General features: G+C 43.0%; 2 protein-coding genes across 2 annotated transcripts in view; one reads left to right on the top strand and one right to left on the bottom strand.

Annotated features, from left to right (window-relative positions):
• Positions 1-23737, bottom strand: part of LOC307219355 (serine/threonine-protein kinase TNNI3K) — a 139914-nt gene that overhangs the window by 13417 nt on the left and 102760 nt on the right. Inside the window, exon 23 of the mRNA XM_079982482.1 lies at positions 2392-2451. Within this exon, the coding sequence (XP_079838608.1) occupies positions 2392-2451 (60 nt within the window). The remainder of the gene's footprint in view (positions 1-2391; positions 2452-23737) is intronic.
• LRRC53 (leucine rich repeat containing 53) lies at positions 2644-20883 on the top strand (the record flags this gene model as incomplete). The annotated part of the gene is made up of 6 exons (XM_079982185.1): positions 2644-2738; positions 3279-3343; positions 10650-11456; positions 13697-13835; positions 15109-15695; positions 18506-20883. The coding sequence occupies 6 exons, from the start codon at positions 2644-2646 to the stop codon at positions 20881-20883; spliced, it is 4071 nt and encodes a 1356-aa protein (XP_079838311.1).

The raw sequence follows: 23737 nt of genomic DNA, 5'->3' as shown, positions 1-23737 counted from the left end.
AGAAGGTTTTCTTACATTAATGAGGAAACAGGCAGGTGCAAATCAACAATTTGTTCTAGTTTGAACAAGCCCAGAGAGTATCTTCACATGTTATTTCATGTGGCCAACAAAGATCCTAAAATGTTAGCCTCCCTTTATGACAGCACTTGCTCCTTCAGACTTCACCACTCTGTTGCTCTGATGATGGATGCGATGTGTTTTAGCCAGCTAAGTATTGCTCTTCTTTCTGAAGCTTACATGGGCTCACACCCCAGATTAAATCTCATATAAACTGCTGACTATGTATCACAGGAGCTAGCTAGGTCTCCTCTGAGACAGCACAGTTACTTGTGATATACTGCTTCAGGCTGTCAACAAAACAAAACACACATGTACACACACACTTTCTTAGAGGCACTTCCACCTACACACAATGTATCATGCTGCAGCTGGAGCTTGAAAAATGAAATAGATGATGGGAGTCACTGCTCTGACCCTTTGGCTCAAGAGTGGTGATATACTTTGATAGGAGGGGAAAGGAAATGGGGAACTTTCCCCACATGTGCAGCCCTGGTTGCCAAGATCAAGCATGTTGTCTATTTCATCAGCTATCCTCTCAGTTGAAAGCCCAAAGGACTGGGATATTTTTTTTAGCCATAGACTGAAGTTAAGTTCCACTGACTTAGCTGATTGCTTTAGAAAATACTTGATGTGGTATTTTCTCCCTTCAACACTGTGAAATTTACCTTTTCTGAGGGATGAAGCCACAGGACTCAAAGCAAGGAAAGGATTGGCAGGAAGAAGCCCCAGAATTTGTTTTTAAACTGCAGGGTACAGCCCTTGGACATGTGAAAACTTAGAGCATTGGAGAGCAGTGAACCTTTGGGCATGATTTTTCTTTAACCACAGTCCTTGCCCAAACCAGTGGTGCACTTGGGGCTTACCACATTTTGAAATAATACACAATGCCACATTAATGTACTTATGGGAAGGGGACCCTCTCAAGTTCAGAATGTAATTCCTTGCATTTGGCATTAGACAGCACCAGGACAGGATTTCAAGGATGCTTCAAAGCTTGTTTCTTAATGGTGAGTGTCATGGAAGTTGCTGCAGTATCATCTCTGGCCACTAAGGTGAAGTGAGAAGCCCTAGATCACATAGGATGACCTGTGGCCATTGTACAGCCATCAACCACATGGTCTGAGGCTCCTCATGAAAGCTAATAAAACCACTTCAGTAATATTCGGATTCATTCACATTCTGATCTGAAAAAATATGCTGAAAGCAAAGGCATTAGGATGTTGTATGCTAAACCCAAATGCTAGACTGTAAGCCCTTGTAAGCAGGAAAAGTTGATCTTGCTTGCGCTAATTAACTTCTGCTAATCACATTATGTTGAGTAAGCTCATTTAGCAAGGACCTGTGGTATGATCTGGAGGCTCAGCTCTTACAAAACTTTTCTTGCATGTCCTAATTGCCAATAACCCTATAACATCAATGCAGACATTTACCCTTTTCACCATTTCAGTTTGTAAAGTTTAGAAGAAGAAAATGCAAAACTAAAGCAAGTAGTGTAAGGGTGGTAGTTTGACCCATTTTGTGACATCGTGGATAGGAGCTGGTTGCTCTGGTTTAGAGATGCTGCAGGACAAGTGAAACATGGTTCCAGATACCTGTTTTCTGCATTGTTTCTCTTTATGGCAAAATGGGAAACAGACAAGCAACTGTTTTCTCCAGGGAGCCAAAGGTAGACATTGTAGCTTATGAAGTGCACACTCAAAATTTCACATACAAAGCTGCCTAATGCCAAGGGCTGAATTAGACATTACATGAAATTTCAGTGGTGGGTGGGTGGCAGGGGAGGGGCTGGGGGAGGGGAAGTTAAATAGCAGAAGTGGGAACAAAGATATATATGATTGTGCACAGTATGGGAATTGTATTTATTTATACATATATAGCCCACTTTTCTTCCATCATGGAACCCCAGCCTGAGTTCATGTGGTTCCCCAGCTGCCCTTCTTCCAGGCACTGTCCAGACCCTCACCTGCAAGGTGGGCATCTTGTGTGCCTTCAGTTCATACCTTGGGACCAATGATGTTTCCCCCATGCCACCTTTAACTCTCATTGCTTGTTTCTATGAATGGAGACGAATGAGGACTTCTAACTTTAGGCTCTATTTTTTATGGTGTGATGTCTCTGTTCCTTCAATATTTAAATGGCATTCATTTCCTGCATCTCCTTCCTATCTCATAGCTAAGATTGCAGCGGAGCACATCAGCTTGAGAATGCCAGGCACCATATCTTGCAATATTTCTGGAGTTCCTTCTGTGAGCAACCAGCCCAGCCATCATCACACTCGCTCATAACCATGCATTCATGTTGCTTACCAACTGTGACATGTTCTGCCATTACCTCAATATTGCACAGGCACTCTTCTAATTTGGAGACCACTTCAGAAAATTCAGGCCTTCCCTGCAAATATATAAGGACAGAACAACAATATAAGTACAAAGAAAATTGAGTCTGTTTTGGTGAAGATAGAAAAAAAGGCACTTCCAGCCATACACTTCCAATTTCTAAAAGGTACTGGCTTGGATCCTAAGGCAAGTTAACTTAAGGAACCCTACAGCCGTGCTGGAGGGTTGGTGAGTCTCTCTAAGGAATATGGGGCAGGGTCATAGTACAAAGGTGCTGAGGGCTGTGATAAAAAGCTTTGCCTCCATGAACTTCCTTAACTTGGTATCTAAGCTGAACTGTAGGTAACAGATGAGCCATACTGAATGCTTTCTTACCATTCCATTTCTTACCATTCTGTGTCTTTTCCTTGCCTCCCACAACTCTTTGAAAAGAGGACCTTCTCAGATGGATGAAATTACAGCTTCAAGGTTTAGGGATCCAGCACCTCAACCCGCCCCCCTAAAGTGAAGCTATCACTTGTAACAACTTAAGCAGCATGTATGATGCTTTTAAAGAGTCCCAAACACAGACTAATTTAAGGGCCAAATTAGACAGGGTGCTAAATGTGTTTCTTATAAATGAAAACAAAAATGGAAGAATCACAATTGTTTTCCAACCCTGTAGACTGCATCAACACCTGACTTTTAAACAAGTGTAATTCTTTGAAAAGTGATGAGTTCACTGCTTAATTACAATTAAGTCATGAATAACAATATTAATGGGTTCACTGCTTAATTACAATTAAGTCATGAATAACAATATTAAAAAGTCAGGGCCAAGATATGTGTGCGTGTGTGTGTATACAGATATATGTACATGTACCCTTTTTTCGTCCCTTTTAGGTGCATTGCTCAGTCTGCTTGCTATGATGATTCAGTTAACCGCATCATGCCCTCCTTCATGCGTGGTATGCTCTGAAGATATTACTCTGTGTCAAGGATTAACATATATACTAGGTAACTAAGTAAGACACTTACAGAGAACTGATATTTATTCTATACTGTAAGCTCACACAGCACAGCTGTAATTGTATTGACTGCTTCTTGTGCCTGCTGCTGCGAGGTAAACTTTCAGAGAGCTAGCCTTTCACATTTTGACTGGAGAGTGATAGCATTGTTTCATTTCTCTTTGCCTAGAGGCCTTATCCAAACTATTCCAAGCCCTTCAGAGGTAATTGAAAACCTTTGTTACCGAGAACAGAGTCATTTCACTCAGCCAAACGCTTTAAGAAAAACAAAATAGATCATTTTAATAAGTTTTATCCACATTTTGTGCAAAGTTCAAGCTGTCCACTGGCTGAATGAGCTATCAATTGCCTTCTAACCCTGCCAAGGAACCCTTCAGCATTAGCAAGATTAAGTGATGTACCAATGATACAGATTAGCATCATAAAGTGCATTATAATTCTGAAAGAAAGTATGCTTTTTCTTCTCTTGGAGTTAAATGAGCTGTGGAAATGCTAACAAGATACAATGCCTGTGTTCATTATGTATTGCTTGTTTAAGTCAACAATTTAATAAGACACCTGATTAACAAATTTAAAGCAAAGTGCTGCTGATTCTTAGGAAAGGAAAATTTGCTTATTGCCATCAGCAGAAAAAAAAAACCCTAATCTAATAGTTATTAAAATAATATAAAATGACCCACAAAATCAATAATCCTTTTCCCTGGCTATGCTGTTCCCATTTGGCATATGAGGAAGAAAAAATTAAGGGACCCAAATGTGACGCCAAATGTAAATAAATGCAGTAACTTCCTGGGTTTTGTGATCATCTCCTTTGCTGCCATCCTACTCCCATAACAAATATGCCAGTGAAAGTCTCTCTTCCTAGAAAAGCTTTGAAGCATTGGCTCTACATTAAGCTCGTTGCTAAATACTCAGTAGGTGTTTAATGGGAGATTCAAGGTGCAGGTGGTATTTAGGCCTTGTCCTCAAAGCTGGGAAGGCATGTGAGGAGATGCTGAAGGTTCGTCCCTGAGTCAAGCAACCTCTCTGTCAGGGATGGGGAACTCCAGATGTTGTTGGACTCAAACTACCTTCAGTCCCAGCTAGCATGGCCCAAGATCAGGGGTGGCGAGAACTGCAACCAAAATTCATTTGGAAGGTTACAGCCCCCCTCCCCCCGCTGTATGTCTCCCTCAGCCATGTCTTAGGGGAGCATGGAAGGCTATGAAACCAAGGCAGGACATGGTCAGAACAACTGTTTTCAAAGTCATATTGGGCCGAAAACAGGGAGGATGGTGCATGCCTATGTTAAACATTCCTCAAATGCCTTACCATGTGTAAATGTACTTAACGCATGAGTCAGCTTATCTGTGTGCAGAGCTGATGGCCTGGACAAGGTAGCTAGCAGTGGCACGCTAACTCCTCTAAACACAAACCGACTCAAGTGTTAAATGCATTTATACCTGATGGTGATTCATGGGACACTTACACAGGCAAGTGCTTTGCCCACAGTCGCCATCGAGTCTACTTTGGCTTTTAATGAGAGGCTAATTTGGCTGTGAGGATAGTAGAGGCCCAATGATTTTAAACTCTAATCAAAATCAATACAAATTAAGCTCCCACTTTGCAAGATGAATTCCCTGACTTTGAAGGCTGTTCTACGTGGAAGAATTGATGCCAATTTAATTAAACCACATTGTAATTGAAAGCTGTGTGAAAGTCGGTGGTTTCCAGGGAATAATGGGAGTGTTTCTTTGCTTGCTGCTCAATGCCCATGTGTTCTCATTCAAAGTTGTGCTTTGGAGGTAGTCAAAAGCAATGTCAAAAGAATTCCATTCCATTTCAAGTGGGAATGCTATGATACATATAAAGTCATATATAATTGTTTCAATTAATGAGGATCAAGATTGCGTCACATAGGCCATAGTTATTTTAGGAAGAATCTCTGAATAGTCACAGAAGTAATTTAAAAGGGTAATGTTAAACTTCTGGGCTACATTTCATAACCAATTTTGATATTAGGCCATTGATATTAGGCTTTCAAGAGCAAGTGCATTCGGCCTTTGCAGAAGAAAGATTGGACAGAGCCTTGTAGGAACTAAGCTGAAATAAGAAAGGATAGATCTAGAATAGTGGGATTTGCTGAGTACAACTATTTCAAAATCAAGTTTACAGTTCAGTCCATGGGTCAGAGGAAGGGTCAGGCAAGGTCGGGATGACAGGCAGGTACATCAAGGAAAGGAGTAACTCAAATGAGGTGACACTACGCAGAGGCGTACTTAAGGGGTGGGAGGCACTGGGCACCACACGGAAGGGGGAGGCACTTACCACAGGGCCTGTAGAGCACCCGAGCCATGTGTCTCTCCTGGGAGTGACACAGTGGTTTAGGCATCTGCAGGCTCTGCCGCCCTACAGCTGATGGGGAGGCTGCGGCAAGGCTCCATGCAGAGTGGCCTGCCCTGGCTCACTCCGCCCAATGGTTGGCTTGCCCTGCTCCCAAGGGTGGCTAGCCCCAGCCCTGGGCGCAGGGTGTGCGTGCTGCCCAGGGTGCTCAAGCAGCTAGCTACACCACTGCACCAGCCTAGGATTAAGTTATGGAAGACTTGGATGGGGACTAGTGAGATGAGATGAAATTTCTGGAGGGAAGGGAATAGAACCAAAGCATGAAGAGGAATCTAACCCTATGTAGCCCAAGGAAGAGTCCATAGCAAAAGGCTAATGAACCTATTGCTAGCTGCTTCCTGTTAAAAGTCCTAGAAGGCAGCTGAAAGGCTGGTGCTTGAAGAGTTTTAGCACAGCTGGGTGCTGCCAAACTTATGGACTCTGCTCAATACGTGCAAAAACTGAGAAGCTTTCTGTTATTTGGTTTTTCATTTCAGCGAGAAATTAAAATTGCAAATCTCACAAAGTGTTAAAAACAATAAATTAGAGCTTTTGGTGTTTTTAAGTAATTGATGGCCTGCAGGCAACAGCTTGTAGTATACTGCTGCATGGGGGGGGGGGGGGAGGCCAATTGCCTCAAATCGTCACTTTAAACCTTTGTGCTGGATTGAATGTTAAGATCAGGTAACATTGTTAACAGCTGTCACAAGGATACCTGTGCTGGTATTGCAAGTTATAGAATCCGGCAGTTAAACTATTTCATTTGCAAGTAATCCAGCAGTACTTTTTTTTTTAAAAAATAAATTTTTATTAAGATTTTAAAGGTTACAGAGAAAAAAAAGAGAAGAAAACAATACATATCCTCAAAAAACAGAAAAACAGAAAAAAGAAATAAAAAACATATCAAACCTTTAACTCGCTTACTTACATTCACTTATTTCCTTGACTTCCTCACGCCTCCCATTTTTGTATTCTAATTCAGTTAAATGTTCCAGCAAATCCTTCCAACTTTGTTTTTATCCTGATAATTTATCTTAACATATTATAATTTTTATGGGACGCAGGTGGCGCTGTGGGTTAAAGCCTCAGCGCCTAGGGCTTGCCGATCGAAAGGTCGGCGGTTCGAATCCCTGCAGCGGGGTGCGCTCCCGCTGCTCGGTCCCAGCGCCTGCCAACCTAGCGGTTCGAAAGCACCTCCGGGTGCAAGTAGATAAATAGGGACCGCTTACCAGCGGAAAGGTAAACGGCGTTTCCGTGTGCGGCTCTGGCTCGCCAGATGCAGCTTTGTCACGCTGGCCACATGACCCGGAAGTGTCTCCGGACAGCGCTGGCCCCTGGCCTCTTAAGTGAGATGGGCGCACAACCCCAGAGTCTGTCAAGACTGGCCCGTATGGGCAGGGGTACCTTTACCTTTACCTTTTTTATCATCACTGGAAATATTGTAATTTTGGAATACAATCCTAAACATACTTTTTGGAGAGCAGGGTGGCTAAGACTGGCCCGTACGGGCAGGGGTACCTTTACCTTTACCTATTATAATTTTTACCTTCTCTCTTTCACCAATTCATTTTTACTTAATCCTTTATATCATTTCTGCTAAAACCACATAATTTTTTCCCCCAACATCTTTCTAACATTCCTTAAGTTATCCAGCAGTACTTAACTACCCTTGTGCCTTTGCTATTTTAAAGCCTGCGTTACTTTGCTCGGTGACAAATGTATCCCCATATCTGTTTTAACATTGGCAGATGCAACGTAAGCACACTTTCACAACCATTCTGCCTCATTCAATTAGTACACACATGCTAATATGCTGAAGTGGCGGCGCAGTAGCCAGCGTTGTCATGATAACCCATAATAACATCAACTTTTATCTTGCGAAAAGTGCTACTTGTTTAATGGCGGCTCTGTAGTCTTCCGTCAGTCATTTTAGCAACTGTACGATACGTAAGCTAAGACTGGGCTAATCTCTATCATATAGAGGGACCTGATTAAAAGCAATACATACCACAGCAGGGGAATGCATTCAGATGCCTTAATGAGAGCCCTATGGGAAATCCTCCAAGGCATCAATAAGAAAACAGACCCCCTGTCAAGTTTATTACAACCGCCCGAGGCAAAATAATCCATATTGTAAAGGGAAAACAACAAATGACTTCCCAGCACAGATAAACATTAGCATCAGTAAATTGGTGAGGTAGCTCAAATGACAGTCGCTACTCAGGGGACGCCCTTGCTGGTAATAGCAGGAGTGCATCAGGTCAGGACTAAGGCACGGTGGCTGAGCAGCATGTGGGAAGCTTGCCTGCTCGGAATGCTTATGTTAAAGTGCTGTTCGTTTCTCACTTCCATTAGAAAGGTGGAGAGGCGGGGAAAATCTTTTTGCATATTACAGCATAAAAATCATTGTGATAAGCAATGCATTAACTTTGACATCTAGTGGAACAGATGGTTTTCTGTTTCTTGAACAAATCTGTCACACAGGAGCACAGTAAACCCCCCACCCCCAAAAAATATTAATATACTGGTAACGACAAGAGTGTTGTATGAAGCTTTTGATGAATTTAAGCTACTGTCTGAGTGAGCATGGTGCTGGGAGAGGGCAAGCTGGCAGTGACTTAATCCAGGCAGGACAGGGAGATTGATGATGGCAGTCAGCTGAGAGAGGCAGCTTGGAGTGCTGGCATAACACATATCCATGCCGCTCCAGTTAATGGAAGCAGTCCACTCTTTCCATCATCTTTGTCTGACCTGGATATATTATTATTAGATTCTGGGCTGTTTTGCTATGAGTTTTTTCATTGGTGCTTTCCAGTCATAGGCTGCATCCAGGATGCAAGCAGCATGCTCCAGATGGGGTTTTGATGGCAATGCACCTCTGCAGCGATGTATACCTTCCAGCCACTTGGTGCAGAATTGTGCTGTCAGTTTATGAAGCCATTAAAGCTCTACCCTCCACAGCCGGAGTGAAACATCACACGGAATGCCAGATATTACATGTATAGCATGCTTATTGCATTCACTAGATACAATGCGGCAAAATAATGAAACAGAAAAGGAGTGGAGCCCTGCCTTTCCATTCTGAAGCATGAAATAAGGACAACGCATAAAAACATCTTCCTACTTAATGTTGAATTTGGGGCCCTGTGATGCAGATCCACTTGGGATCTGTTCCAGGGGTTAGCGCACTTTTGCCTTAGGGATGAGCAGCCTTGGATAGCCTTTATGAACTGCCCCCAAGTACCGTATTTTTCTCTCTATAAGACACACTTTTTCCCTTCTAAAAAGTAAGGGAAAATGTGTGTGTGTCTTATGGAGTGAATGCAGGCTGCGCGGCTAAGCCAGAAGCTAGAATAGGGAGAGGGAGTGTTTCGCAGTGCTCCCTCTCGCTGTTCTAGCTTCTGGCTTAGCTGTGCAAAGCCTCCGCAGGGCAGCGGGATGAAGGCACCCTGCAGGACACGGGGATGAAGGCTCCCCGTGCCCTGCAGAGGCTTCGCACGAAGCTAGACCATCTAGAGGGAGTGCTGCGCAGCACTCCCTCTAGCTATTCTGGCTTTTGGATAGGCCCCCAAAGCCTCCATAGGGCAGCGGGATGAAGGCTCCCTGCTGCCCTGTGGAGGCTTCGCGCGTGGCTCTGTCCCTTCCCACATTTCCCAGAAAAGCCCCCAAGAGCCGCACTCCCTTTTAAGAGCGCGCGGATCTTGCAGGAGATGGGGGAAGGGACAGAGGGCAGCCTCTTCCGGGCAGGGGGAGCCTTCATCCCGCTGCTCAGGAGAGGCTTCAGCGGCTATCCCAGAAGCCAGAACAGCAAGAGGCTATCCCAGAAGCCAGATCCCTCTTGCTGTTCTGGCTTCTGGGATTCAGAATATTTTTTTTCTTGTTTTCCTCCCCCCAAAACTAGGTGTGTCTTATCGTCTGGTGCGTCCTATAGAGCGAAAAATAAGGTAAGTTTCTCTTTCAACAGGATAGAGGTAATTAACTACATGCTCCTTTTCCTTTCCCCCCTTTTGAAATGATAAAATATTGCTTTAAAAAATGATATTTGATTGTAAAAGCAGGTTGCTCAAATGACCTATCACACTGTATTTCATCACTGACCTAAGTTGTCTTCTAATGCTCTCTCTGACTCATACACACACACACACACACACACACACACACACACACACACACCCTATATCCATAGATATAGATGATATAGATATATCAGCAACCAGACTGTTGATGGGGACAAACTATTCCCTCTACATGACTCCAGTGTTCAAAAGCTTGCACTGGTTGCCCATATGTTACAAGGCCAGGTTCAAGGCACTTGTATTCATTTGCAAAGTCCTTAACAACTTGAGTCTAAGATAGCTCGAGGAATGCAAGATTCTTGATATCCCTGTCCAACCACTGAGGTCTTCAGGGGAGTTACTTCTAGTGGTCCCCCATGACTCAGATGTATGGATGCATTCAATATTGTGGGCCCCATTTCATGGAATTCCCTTCCAGTTGAGGTCAGGCAACTTGAATTTCCAGTGCCTACTAAAGACACGTTTATTCCAGCAAGAATTTTAACTCAATTCTGAATTTATATTTTTAACTGGTTTTTTATTTTCATTGCACGCCCCTAGATAATGATTGTAATTAAGCAGCACATAAACTGTCAAAACAAATAAATAAAATTTATCAAAGCAATACTTTGTATCAATAAATTGTATATCAAGAACGCTAGTAGGTATTTTGTAAATTAGAATGGGAAGTTTTCTCTTTTAACAAATGAAAAATAACTTTTGATTCGTAACCCCATTAATATGAGTTGCTTAAAATCCAAGCAAAGATTACGAGGAGCAAGCCTGCACCTCTATAGAAACTTAACTATATTTCTATTCTTTTCGTATAGCTGTTCCTGCATCCACAAAAGCTTTGATTGTTACTGATGGAAGTATCACTTCAGTAGAAGGGTTTAACCTGTCCTTCCTGTTCAATGCAACTTTACTAAGACTCAGCACTAATGGGATTACAACCATTAGAGATGATGCTTTTCTTGGACTTAGAACCCTGAAGACTTTACTTCTGGACCAGAACCAAATATCAAGCTCTTCTATCACGTACAGCACATTTCATGAACTTCAAAAGCTGCAAGTGCTAGTGTTAAGCAACAACATTTTGAGCCGTATTCGTGGAATTTGGTTTATGAGCACAAAGGATCTTATTAGACTCCACTTAAATGGGAATCAACTAATGAGCATCACAGGGGAAAGCTTTGAGATGGCAAAGCTTGGCAAACTCAGGATCCTAGATTTGTCAAACAATTTCATTAGCTCCATTGAAAAGAGAGCCTTCCACGGCCTCGCCCAACTGATGGAAATTGACCTTTCAAGGAACAGGCTAGCCATTATTCCTGACACCTTTTCCTCTCTCGCTCAATTAAGTCTTCTAAGCTTAGACCAGAACTCGTGGAACTGCACATGCAAACTTCACGACCTAGCCTCCTTTCTAAGGAAATACGTCAATTCTTCATCAAGGATGCTCAGAAACGCTGATAATGTGAGTTGCAGAGCTTCTGAAAACCCATCAGTGACCAATCTGCTTGAGCTCACGGAGGTCAACTGTAAGTCTGCACTTAAATACCCTCCTGGTATTTTAGAAAACAGGAGGAGGAACTACGGACGAGATGTTGCACTGGTTGCTGTTTTTTCCTTTCTAGGTAATGGCACCCCCACCCCTTGCCAGCATATTTGTCACCTGATCTATTCTGAGATCCTCCTTCTTTTAAACCATTTTATGAAAAAATAATCATGAAATCATAGTCATGGAGAACCTGATAACCAGCCAATCCCACACCTTGTCCTAAGTAAGATCTCCTGTGTATTAGCTATCATCTAGAGTCCAGGGTTTCCCAAACTTGGGTCTCTAGCTGTTTTTGAACTACAATTCCCATCTTCTTTGACCACTGGTCCTGCTAGCTAGGGATGATAGGAGTTGTAGTCCCAAAACAGCTGGAGACCTAGCTGGTGGTGCTTGAAGTATTGTGGTCCTGAGCCATTTAAGGCTTTATAGGTCGAAATCAAAGTGTAACATGGGTGGGGGCCTACCAGAGCAATTGCCCGAGGCACATTTTTAGGGACAAGCCTCTGCAGCTGGTGCCACAACTGGAGGTGCTCCCCATTCTGTCTCATGTGAGCAGCATGCTGAACAGGAGCTGGGAGAGGACAGGCTCTTGCATCCCTTGGCCATACAGCATCCCCTGCCGACAGAGATGGGCAGATGGTGAGACTCACAGCGGTGGCAGTGGTGAAGGCACACACCCATGTCCCACCACTGCTCCACTGCTCTTTCTGGCAGCAGCAGTAGCACTGCATGGAGGCACCAGTTAAGGGGCACAATACTTTCCTTGCCCTGCATGCTGGCAACCCACGCTGCACCACTGGTCAAAACCAGCACTTTGAATTGGGCTCACAAGCTAATTGGCAGCCGGTCAGGCCAGGACCGGTGTAATATGCTCAAACCGTCTTGCTCCAGTGAGCAACTTGGCTGCCAAATTCTTCACCAGCTGAAGTTTCCAAACCGTCTTCAGATGCAGCTCCTATGTAAAATGCATTGCAGTAATCTGAACTAGAGGTCACTAGAGAATAGACGACAGAAGTTAGGCTATTCTTGTCCAGATAGGGGCACAGCTGGGCCACCAGCTGAAGCTGATGGAAGGCACTGCACACCATTAAGGCCTCCTGAGCCTCAAGACACAGCTTCAAGGATGGCACCGTTCATATTGCTCAGTCGTGTGCCTCCTTTTGTCTTTTTAAAAAGGAGTGCTTCTTCTTGTGTTCCAAGGCCTTGGACTCAGAGGGCAATTAGTTTCTTCCTTGCCTGCAGCAACATGCAAACTACTGTTCTTCCTTCCAGAATATGCCTTACACCTATTCTGCTTACTGTTAGTCCCAGAAATTATTTATTTATCTTGGAATGGTGGCTCCATTGCACTTTTGCGATGACCCTGAGTTCTCTTCAACCAACAATACATTGTCCTTCTGACAGAAACATATAAAAATATATCTTGGAGTTGAAAGTCTCGCCCGGAGCTATACCACTGCCTGAAGCTATACCACCTCAGGCTGTGATCTCATTTCATTTCACAAGCGAAGAAATGTTAGGCACAGGTTGTAAGTGGAAGGGAGACTGCCAAGATGAAAACAAGACAGGGAGGCTGCTGGATGAATTGATAAGTGATATTTCTCCTCTGGTGCCAAAGAGAACCAGTTACTCTACTAGCTTCTTATTTGGAATGCCAAAGCAGTTCGAGATACAACCAGCCTGAATTTCCCTAGACAGTTAAAATGCCCTCAAATTTTCCTTCTCGCTGCTTGGGCTGCTTCCTTCACAGCCTACATTACTGAAAAACATATACTGTGTCTAATGGGTTTCAAAAGGTTCACATAACCTCGTGACATGGCTTAATGTATATAGCAGGTGTGAGGATACTCTGCCCCACAGGCCTAAGGTCCTGCACAGGCCCCAACTTGGCCCACAAGACCATGTTCCTCAAACCATGTCAACCTGCCCCACGTGATGTGACTACAAAAATGTGGCTACAAATAAACAACTGGGAGCTAGGTTTTAAGCTTTCGTTATTCCTCTGCAAGTGAGGCTTAATGACAGTGCCAATCAGCTGACTAGTGCTGTCAATGAGCCCTATTGTATAGGAATGCCTGATTTTCCCATGTGGGTGGCAACTGCCATGGCATTGTGGTACTGAGGACAGAACGTTATGTCTGGCCCCCAGGAATCTGGATTCCAATCCCACCTCAGTTTATGATTTTTAATTCTCAGGATCCGAAGAATACTCTCCAAAATTCAGTCTGTTTTTTTTAAAAACAAAAAACACCAACAATTTATCCTCATTCAATAATAGTCTTTATTCTAAATGAATTTTATTTTGTATTTGTGCAGAGCCTCATAGACAAAGCCCAAGTCTAGGGTTTATTTTGCGGTCTGCAGAACTGCTGGGATGGGATGACATTGAGGAGGAATTTAGACTTCCTAGGACCGCTGTAAACAAAGTCATAATTGGACAAATCTGGACAAAAAAGTTGTTGAGCTTTCTTTAGTCTGCTGACATGACTTACATCCAGATTTTCCCAGACATTTTAAAAAAGCCATTTTCCTTTGCGATCTAAATATGCCCTCCATTAGATTGGAGCCAAGCATGTTAATTAGCATTCCCATAGAAACAAAATTTCACAAAAATTACAAAATATTACAATTTTTTAAAATGTGGACATTTACTTCAAAAGCCATATTCTTCAAACTAATCAGCATCTCTCAATGTTTTTGTTTTTGTTTTGCAGACGTCAAATATGAAATGTCATAAGCTGTCAACTGCTAAGTCAAATATCAGATACTGAAGTCAAATTTCAAACCCAAATGTCAAAAACTGACATCCAAAATGCCATTATCATATAATCAATAATTTTTTTGCTAATTATTCTGCTACCTAACGAGCATTCAATGTCAATATCTGAAAGAAAGAATTCTGAGAATATTGGGGAGTAAATTTTTTTCTGCTATAATTTGCAACTACTTGAGAAGGCAAGAGAAATGTGACTGGATCACTCTTATGCACACAGAGCAATAAGACAAAAATATAAAGGGGAGATCGTAATCAGATCAGGGCCACTGTGTTCTGTGCTGTCCACCTGAACAAGTTTTCTGATCTAAATTGCCTTCCATGCAACTACTGTACTATTAGTTTCATGAAGCAAAACATATAGGTATAGTTCTTAAATGAACAAACTTCCTTTAACTTCCCTTCTGGAGACTTAACCTCCTTTCATTGGATGGTGGCAGACAATAGTTCATGAACTAAAAATGACCCGAGTCCTATCAGACTTTTCTGCAATGCAGTTACTGTCATTTCAAAGATAAAGCTTCCATCTACAGCTATTTACTTTCATTCAATGAAAGTATTTCTATATCACCATATCATAAAATGTCAGGCCGGTGTACAACAATATAATACCACTAAAAAAAAAAAGAGACAAATAATCATTAAAGCATCTGGCTAATCAATTTTAAACATCTGCAAATACCTGTTGGCATAAAAAGGTCTTCAAGAGGTACTTTTTCTCTTTTAAGGAGATCTCAGATGTATCTCCAATCATTACAAATGCATTTGCTCCTTGAATAATTGCTGCAGATGACACAGAATGATAGAATTATATAGATAAAAATGTGTGGGGATTTAATTGGATTCCTGTTCTACACCCTCCTCTGCTACATTTTAATAATCTCATATAGCAGGATTATCCCTTTAGTGGTTTTGTTTTATTATGATCTGATGTGTATGTTTAATGTCTAATGAGCTCTACCTTAATTTACCTGATTTCATCTTTGATAAACCTTGTATTTGTCACAGGAGGTGTTGGTCTCACCTGCCTAGTTTTAGCCCTCTTTAACAGGAAGTTTCAACACGGCAAAGCAAATGAACACTCATCAGGAAACTGCTGTTGCAGAACCCTAGATGAATCCCAGTGTGGTCATGAGCCAAGAAATTACCTCACTAAGGGATACTGTAACTGCCACTTAACTCGGGAAAATGAAATAAAGGTCATGTCCATGTTGGGGTCTGGCAGGGAAACGCCACTTTTAAAGGAAAATAGCCATCAAGCAACAGTAAAGGCAGAGTCTAAGTGCACAGGCCTAAAAATGCCACTCAGAAGCATTCAAAAGGAGAATGAACAGATGAAAAATGACCATTTCTTGTGCCTTAACTGTAGACTGCTACAGTCTTATCCTCCAGAGTCTTCTGGGAATGCAGCTGTGCCTAATGAAGCAGATGGACTGTGCCAAAAACAATTCCAAAGGAGAGTTAGAAGCCCAGACAACTTTGGGCAGTGGGAGGAAGACACACAGGCGACAAGATCTGAGGACCATCAGAAACTGAATCAAGGTGAGCTCTTTTTCCTGGGAACTGGACATCGCTTCTGTTTTGACTGATGATTCCCCAGTCGCTTCCTCTCATGAAGAGTTATCACAGATCAATAGAAGCACGCCTCGCTGCTTCCATAATATTAGAACAAGGAAGGCCACAGGTGTGATGATTTCCCATGCCAATGTGCCCTGTCTGAGGTTTGGGGAATGAGAACTAAGCCCACTGTTAGCTCCTGATACATTATAGCCTTCCTGTTCTAAGGTTACTATAGCAGTGAGGGGGAGAGCTATGGGGCTGTGGCAATGATATTGTACCTGCTGAGAAAGAAGAACAAACTCATGGGGCAGTGCAAGGATCTTCCTCGATCCTGCCTTCCTGTTGGCAGCCAATGTACATCTTAGGAAGGCACTTGGAGATGAAGTATCAGAAGGAAGTGGAAAATTCTGGAGTATATGAGTAGGAAAATAGGAAACTGCCTTAAAGGGAGTCCATACCCTCCATTTCTCTGATGAAAATAGGGACACCCTATTCCATCTGGTTGGGTTGCCCCAGCCACTCTGGGTGGCTTCCAACACATATAAAAACATAATAAAGCATTAAACATTAAGAAACCTCCCTATACAGGGCTGCTCTCAGGTGTCTTTTAAAGGTTGTATAGTTACTCATCTCCTTGTCTTGGGGGTTGCATAACTCCAACATTTCTCCGATGAAAATAGGGATGTCCTAAGGAAAAGTGGGACATTCCAGGATCAAATCAGAAACTGGGATGGCTTCTGTAAATCCAGGTCTGTCCCTGGAAAATAGGGACACTTGAAGGGCCTGTAGACCATTGGTCTATCTAGTTCAGTACTGCCTACACTGACTGGCAGTGACTCTCCAAGGTTTCAGGCAAGGAATCCTCCTCAGCCCTACCTGGAGATGCCAGGGATCAAACCTGCTGGCAAATGCTCTTTCAATAAACTACAGTCATTCCCAGATGGGTAGAGAAGGGTGCCATTGAAGTATGAGATAGGATGAAGTCACTCAGGAAGATCATGCAGAAAGGTGTTAGCAGAGGGTTAAGGTTAGAGCCCTAAGATACCCCAGCTAGGGAGGGAAACACTGAAAGAGAGATTAGAAGAGAATCAACTGAGGTCAGAATTGCACAGAACTATGGCAAAAAGGGACGCGGGTGGCGCTGTGGGTTAAACCACAGAGCCTAGGACTTGTCGATCAGAAGATTGGCGGTTCGAATCCCCGTGACGGGGTGAGCTCCCGTTGCTCAGTCCCTGCTCCTGCCAACCTAGCAGTTCGAAAGCACGTCAAAGTGCAAGTAGATAAATAGGAACCGCTCCGGCAGGAAGGTACCATATTTTTCGCCCCATAGGATGCACTTTTCCCCCTCCAAAAATGAAGGGGAAATGTGTGTCTGTCCTATGGGGTGAATGCAGGCTTTTGCTGAAGCCTGGAGAGTGAGAGGCATCGGTGCGCACCGCCCCCTCTTGCTCTCCAGGCTTCAGGAAGCTATCCGCAAGCCTTGCAAGCCCGGCGGGAGTTCCCGCAGGCTCACAAGGCTTGCGGGCAGCAGCCTGCAACCCGAAGCACAGGGAGCCCTCCGGAGGGCGCCCCGTGCTTCGGGCAGGTGTGCGGAAGGCTTGGGGCAGCAGCTGCGGCTGGGGGGGGAATAATTTTTTTTATTCCTCCCCCCCCAAAAAAAACCGAGGTGCATCCTATGGGTTGGTGTGCCCTATAGGATGAAAAATACGGTAAACGTCGTTTCCGTGTGCTGCTCTGGTTCGCCAGAAGCGGCTTAGTCATGCTGGCCACATGACCCGGATGCTGTATGCCGGCTCCCTCAGCCAGTAAAGCGAGATGAGCGCCGCAACCCCAGAGTCTTTTGCGACTGGACCTAATGGTCAGGGGTCCCTTTACCTTTACCTATGGCAAAAAAAAAGAAGCCAAGCCAAGCAGAATGATCAGCTGTATCAAAAGCAGCAGTAAAGTCAAAGAGGAAGAAGACTGAGCTGAGATCATTTGGGAGAAGCAAGAATATGGTGATTGTGAAGATGGCATGCTCAGTGGAATGAAGAGGGTTGAAGCGTGCCTGGAAGTGGTGGGTGCGGGAATGTTCAAAAGGAATAGGGAAAAAGTGGAAACGGTGAGGGTCAGCAGCATGAGCCAAGAGTTCAGAAAGGAAATTGGCTAATAGTTTGAGAGAAAGTGTTTTGTTTGACTGTACCAGCAAAAGAACCAGAAAGGAGGGGGGAGGGAAAAAAATCTAGAGGCGGGATAAGGGCAGGGTAGATAGTAACCAGAAACGGGGAAGCGAGGGGAGCAAGAGTGGCTTTCATCAAGTGAAATGCAACAAAAGAAAGAGTTGTGCAGGAGGAAGGCTGGGAAATGAGGGGAAGGGAAGCAGAGAAGATCAGAGAATGTGGTTTCAATGTTAGTATTACAGTGCTAAATAAATAATTGCACAGTCAACACAAGAGCTTCAATTCGGATATTTAGAAATTATGGTGTTGACAGAATTATCTTGCAGAAGCATACATGACTGATTGACTGTATAGTTCTATACAGAGAACAAGAACAAAGTTGTCTTCATATCAGTCATTATTCAGTTCATTTTTTAAAAAATGGCCACTCCAAAAGAATACATTAGCCATTGATTTGCAACGTAAAAATGTTTTGCTGAGCCTGAGACATTAGCTAGTTGTTTTGCATTTTCCCATAAGCAGGGAAGCCCTCTTCTTTTTGGCACCCCCGATGTAGGTGTTCCAAACATCTGTTTAGCCAGTGTAAGAGAACTCCTCTGCATGTGCTAAGTTTCAACGTTTGCTGTTTCACAGGAATCAGAAGTGACACATTCTGTGGAAGACATTCAAGAGCTGCGTGTGTTTTGGCAAAAGAAGGGCTTGGAAAACATTTAGCAAACGAGTCGTGTCTGTCTGTATCCAAAACCGAGGAGGATGAGGACTGCTTAAAGCCTTACAGGCTGAGGCAAAGGCATTTTATTACAGCCTCGTCATCCGCACCTGACACACCAGAGGAATCCAAGGACCACTGCGTGAAAGAGGCAACATTGGGAAGCCATGGATGGCGACAGGATGATCCATGTGGATCGTTAGAAAGGAGCAAAAATATTTCTCCGCAGCTAGACAACTTCCTTATCTGTAAATACATAGGCTGTGATAAATATCGCAACTACCCGACAGAAAAGAAACAGAACCATGGCAAAAATGTGAAGTTGGATGAAGGACAGAGTGAAGTTAAGAGCAAAAGAGCAGGCAGTTCCTGTATGACTGATGAAGAGATGTCGTTATCGCCAGCAATCAAGAGAATGTATCAGCCCAAGAGTGTTAGCTTTTATGTACCTGACCTGACAACAATAAAGAGGGTAGATGTGACAAGTGGCTTAAGTGGGGTGAGATCCCCAGAGAACAAAGGACAAGGCAAGAGTATTCAAGGAAACCTCGCCCCTGCTCTGGGAAGGAGATTGCACGGTGATTCAAGAGCAAAAAATGAAGAAAGGAAACCATCTCCCACCTCTGCAGGACCTGGGGAAAAACTGATTGGATTCATCCAGAAGCATAAAATGAAAACTAAAAGCCGGGATTCTCTAACTGTGAAGTTAAATTTACATCCTTTTAGAAAAGCAAGAATCCAGCCTGAAGAGCTTCTCCCCAAAGAAAACAAAGAACAGCGCCCAAGTTGTCGACAGGCAAAATTGCCACATGCTTCCACGAGGGAAGACAGAAGAAGGAGAACAAAAACAAAATCAGAATCAGAATATTCTGTGGCTGCCCAAAAGATCTCAGAGTGCAGCAAAGATATTATTTATTCTAGAGAATCTGTTGGGAAACTGCCTGAAGAAAATGGTACAGATGCTGTTACAGTCATCTCTTGTCCTTCTAAGAGTGTTTCTCACATGACAATTGCTGAGGGTACTTCACCCACCAAGCTTTTACAAGCTCAAAGTTGCACCAGGAGCTCATCTCTATTCTCACCAAATGGAACTTCAAGGATGACTGTTTCAGCTATTGCTGTTTCACCCAACCATTCACTGAGTGTTTTGCAGAATGAAGCAAATAACATTCCAGCACCAGTGAATTCTAAAGAGCTTAGTGAAGATATTACAGAAACTGCAGTCCTGGCCTTTCACCAGAGTTCTTTGATGAGGGCAGCACAGGAAAAAGACCACAGTCTTTCTCAAGCTCTCTTTATTGAAAGAGAAGGGCTCAATTTGCAAAATGCCACCAAAGACGCTAATATGCAGTTTCAGCAAATTGCTGAGAATATAATGCAAGGCAGGAATCCGAAGCAGTTCCAAAAACAACAAGATAAAAGCTTAACAGTGGAAGATGGACTGGAAGGGCACAAAAGGGCTATAGAGACCGAATCTGCACAAAGAAATCTAGCTGCTGTGGAGTCCCATAGCTTTGGTGAGATTCCACCATCAAGTAGACACCAAATTCCGACAGAAAAGGACATAAATAGATTCAAATCTCCAGTTCAGTTCAGCAGCACACTTTCTAAATCTCAGGCCGCTGGGTGTATAACCACCAAACAACTTCAAATGCCAGCTAGAACTAATGACATGGAAGTATATGGAACAAAATCACAGCACCAGAGAGCAGATTTCAAAGCAGAAAGCAACAGTGAGTCAACGAAAATGTTTATCCCAGATACACTCATGGTCTCAGCGGGCCTAAAAGAGGAAGGAGTGCAAACTGGGAATGAGTGGGAGAATAACAAATGCAAAACGTTTCATAAAAATGTTGTCAAAGTGACCATTATCTCTAACACATCAAACGTCCCCACTTCCCCTGAAACTGGAAACACACAACTGGAGAGCAACATCAATCTTGAAATGAACAATAAGGTGCATATGGATAATGAGAGTGATTTGCAAGAAGCTCCAAACAATCAACTTGATGAAGGTAGCAGTGATTATAAAGAAGGTAAAATGCCACCAGCAACACGTCAAGAGCATCCTTTGTTATCAAAGCTTAAAGACGTCAGTTATGAAGAACAAACTGAGATGCCTTCACTTCCTTACAGGACACATAAAGCCGAAATCTCTGTCTCCAAACCTACATTGTCTCCCACATCTGCTGATTGTGATAAAGAATTGCCTTCACAGGCAGAACAAAGCAAAGCAAATATTTCAAAAAATATTTATCCTTCCTTAGTTCTCTTCAAAGACAAAAAACCCTTTTCAATATGAAAAGCTAGACTTTCTAACCCAGGACTGAAACTTTCAGACCAATATAGGATGGGGGAAAAAAAGGAGCTCTTGGGGTGTGAAAGCCAAAGCAGAATGTAGAATAAAAAAGAGCATGCAATTACTGAACAGAATTGTGCTTATAAATTACAGTTAAGAAGGCATTGCATATTTTGTATAAAGTTTTCTTACAATAGAATAACTGCTTTTTTAAATAAAACAACAACTAGGAACTGCCACACCTGCTCACATTACGCATCAACCCCCTCCACCAAACCCTCAGCCCCCTTGCCAACCTGACCCATCCCTTTCCCCCTCACCCCAATCCCCAAATCCAATAACAGCTCCTTCAAGTGTCCATATTCTCAGAGCTTCTTCAAGTCCTCCATGTCGTCACAGCTCCCTCAACATGCCCCCACAACATTCTCACAGCTTCTGTGTCCCCCCCATCCCTGCTTTATTCAAACATCTGTTGTTGTTTGAAAATGTCCTTTTAAAGACTGCCTTCCCATTTGCTTCCCTCTCCTGCCCTGACTTCCAGCAAATCCAGGCTTGCGATAAGACAAATTATCCAATGGAGGGTGCGAGCTCTGACTTCATGCAAATCAAGATTGTGATGCAGCACGACAGTTCCTCCAATGGGGGCTGCACAATGACAGTGTTACTTTTTATGTATGCATTTTTAATAAAATGGATTAGATATAGAGTCACTATATATACCTTTTAGGAGGGTAGAATTTGATAGAGGTATCGTTTTGCTCTATGTAGAAACGGACAAAGGGTTTTCAAAAGCCTATCCCCCTGCTAAATACTGTTATAGATCAAAACTTGAGGGGCAAACCCAAATTTGCAGAGACTGTTGCTCAATATGTTAATTCTTCACCCCACTGCCTAGATGAATATGAATCTGCAATAAGACATCTGTGCATCCTCAGCTTAGGGATATTTCTCCATTAAAATTCTCCTCTACCAACCAAGCAGGATTGTTGGTCTTTATAATATGTGTGACTATAAGAAATAGTGAAATATTTTGATAGTATATTACTAAGGTTGCTTCCACACATGCCCCTAGGTTCTCTGGAATGGCTGCCTTCTGTTCACTCACTTTTTATGAAGAACCTAGATAACATCCAGATAACATTACCGTGCCACTGCAGACCAGTGTTTTTTTATATTATCCTTCCGTATTTTTAGAGCTGATTTTTTTAAAATTAAAAAAAGACACAGTTGCAGGACCCAGTGTGGTCAAGTGAAGCACCACTGAGCCTTTTAAGAAGGCAGAAAGCAACAATATCCTGTAAGAACCCTTCTGGGGAATTGCTTACAGCATCTTCAAAGATGAGCTTCTGTTCCTGGCTCTCTCTCTCTCTCTCTCTCTCTCTCTCTCTCTCTCTCTCTGTGTGTGTGTGTGTGTGTGAGAGAGAGAGAGAGAGTATATGATGATGTGGAAGCTGAGCAAACAGCTGGCTCCTTAGTCTGTTCCTTCTGTGGCCAGAACAGGAGCAGGAAAGGAGGCCTGTCTCACACTTTGAACTGGGACTGGCTAGTTTCCATCACGGAAGAAGCATTTCTGGTGCTTATGGCTTGTGCACCAGCAACATGCCATATCCAGTCACAAAATGGTGGTGGTGATGGGGGAGAAATATTGGGAACAACTGACTGGCTTGTTTACCAGCATAAACTCTTTATATCCGTATTACATTTGTATCCCAATTTTCCTTCAAGGAGCTCAAGGCGGCATACATGGTTCTCCCCCTCTCCACATTAATCTCTGTGACATAAGTTAGGCTGAGAGCGGGTGACAGGCCCAAGGTCACCCACCCAGTAGGCTTTGTGGCTAAGCAGGGATGTGAACCACAGTCTCCCAGATTCTAACCCAACACTACAACCATCACACCACTCTAACTATGGGGGAAACTGGTTCTTTGGCACTTGATCTGAACGTGGGGAGTGAGCCTTACTGAGCTATGAGTAGTTTTTCTCTCTCTTCTGCAAGCCTGCTGGGATTAAGGAAAGGGCAATGGAAGGGTATGGAACATGCATCTAATCTACTTATTTTAAATATTTATTTTAAAAGTTTGCTTGTGTTTTTTTCTTTTCTTTCGGCAAGCTCCGGTCCCCTCCCTTTTACCTGATATTTGTCAGCTAGGCTGGGCCAGTCTGGGAAGGAAGATAGTCTCTTCCCTTATTATTTCCCTTGTCATCTAGATTGCCTGTTGCCAAGACGGCACAACTGTTCTAACCATGGCACCCTGATATCGTGAAGGTTGTTTTAATTTCTAATATCTGTTAATTAAAATATGGAGTTTTAAAAATAATCGAAAGTGAAAAACCAGAGTAGAAAAACAACGTATGTCTCTTGACGTGGCATGCCAGATTTGCTCTTTTATGCAGAGATAGTTTTAATGGTTTTTAAACAATAGGTGGAGCTATCTCTTCTAGTTGCCCCACCAAGAAATAAAATAAATATGAAAATAATCAACTAAAGAGTACCCAGATATCCAGCAGTAACAAAAGGCTTTAAACAGATCTGAAAGGCTCTTGATTATTATTAAGGTTTTGGAAAATAAATATCTTATTACCATATCAACAATCTACGACTGATCTCTTGCAGAAGCTGATATATTATCATCTGGGTTTAGCATTTCTGTTTTCCAAGGGAAGGAGGAGTAGGCTGCACAGAGATGAAGTCAAGGAGAAGCCAGAAGGGAAATGGCAGTGGTATTTCACAGACTGTACAGAAAGAAGAGAATCCGACTGACAGCTGGGCTAATCTGGGCTACTTTCTCACTTCTGGCTAAATCAGTGTGTTGTATGACAGGTCACTCCATATCTAGGTTACTAACCTTTTTCTTTT

This window comes from Podarcis cretensis (assembly GCF_951804945.1).
Source record: "Podarcis cretensis genome assembly, chromosome: 6".
Classification (NCBI taxonomy): domain Eukaryota; kingdom Metazoa; phylum Chordata; class Lepidosauria; order Squamata; family Lacertidae; genus Podarcis; species Podarcis cretensis.
The sequence above is the reverse complement of the archived record's forward strand: the minus strand, read 5'-3'. Positions and strand labels throughout refer to the sequence as shown.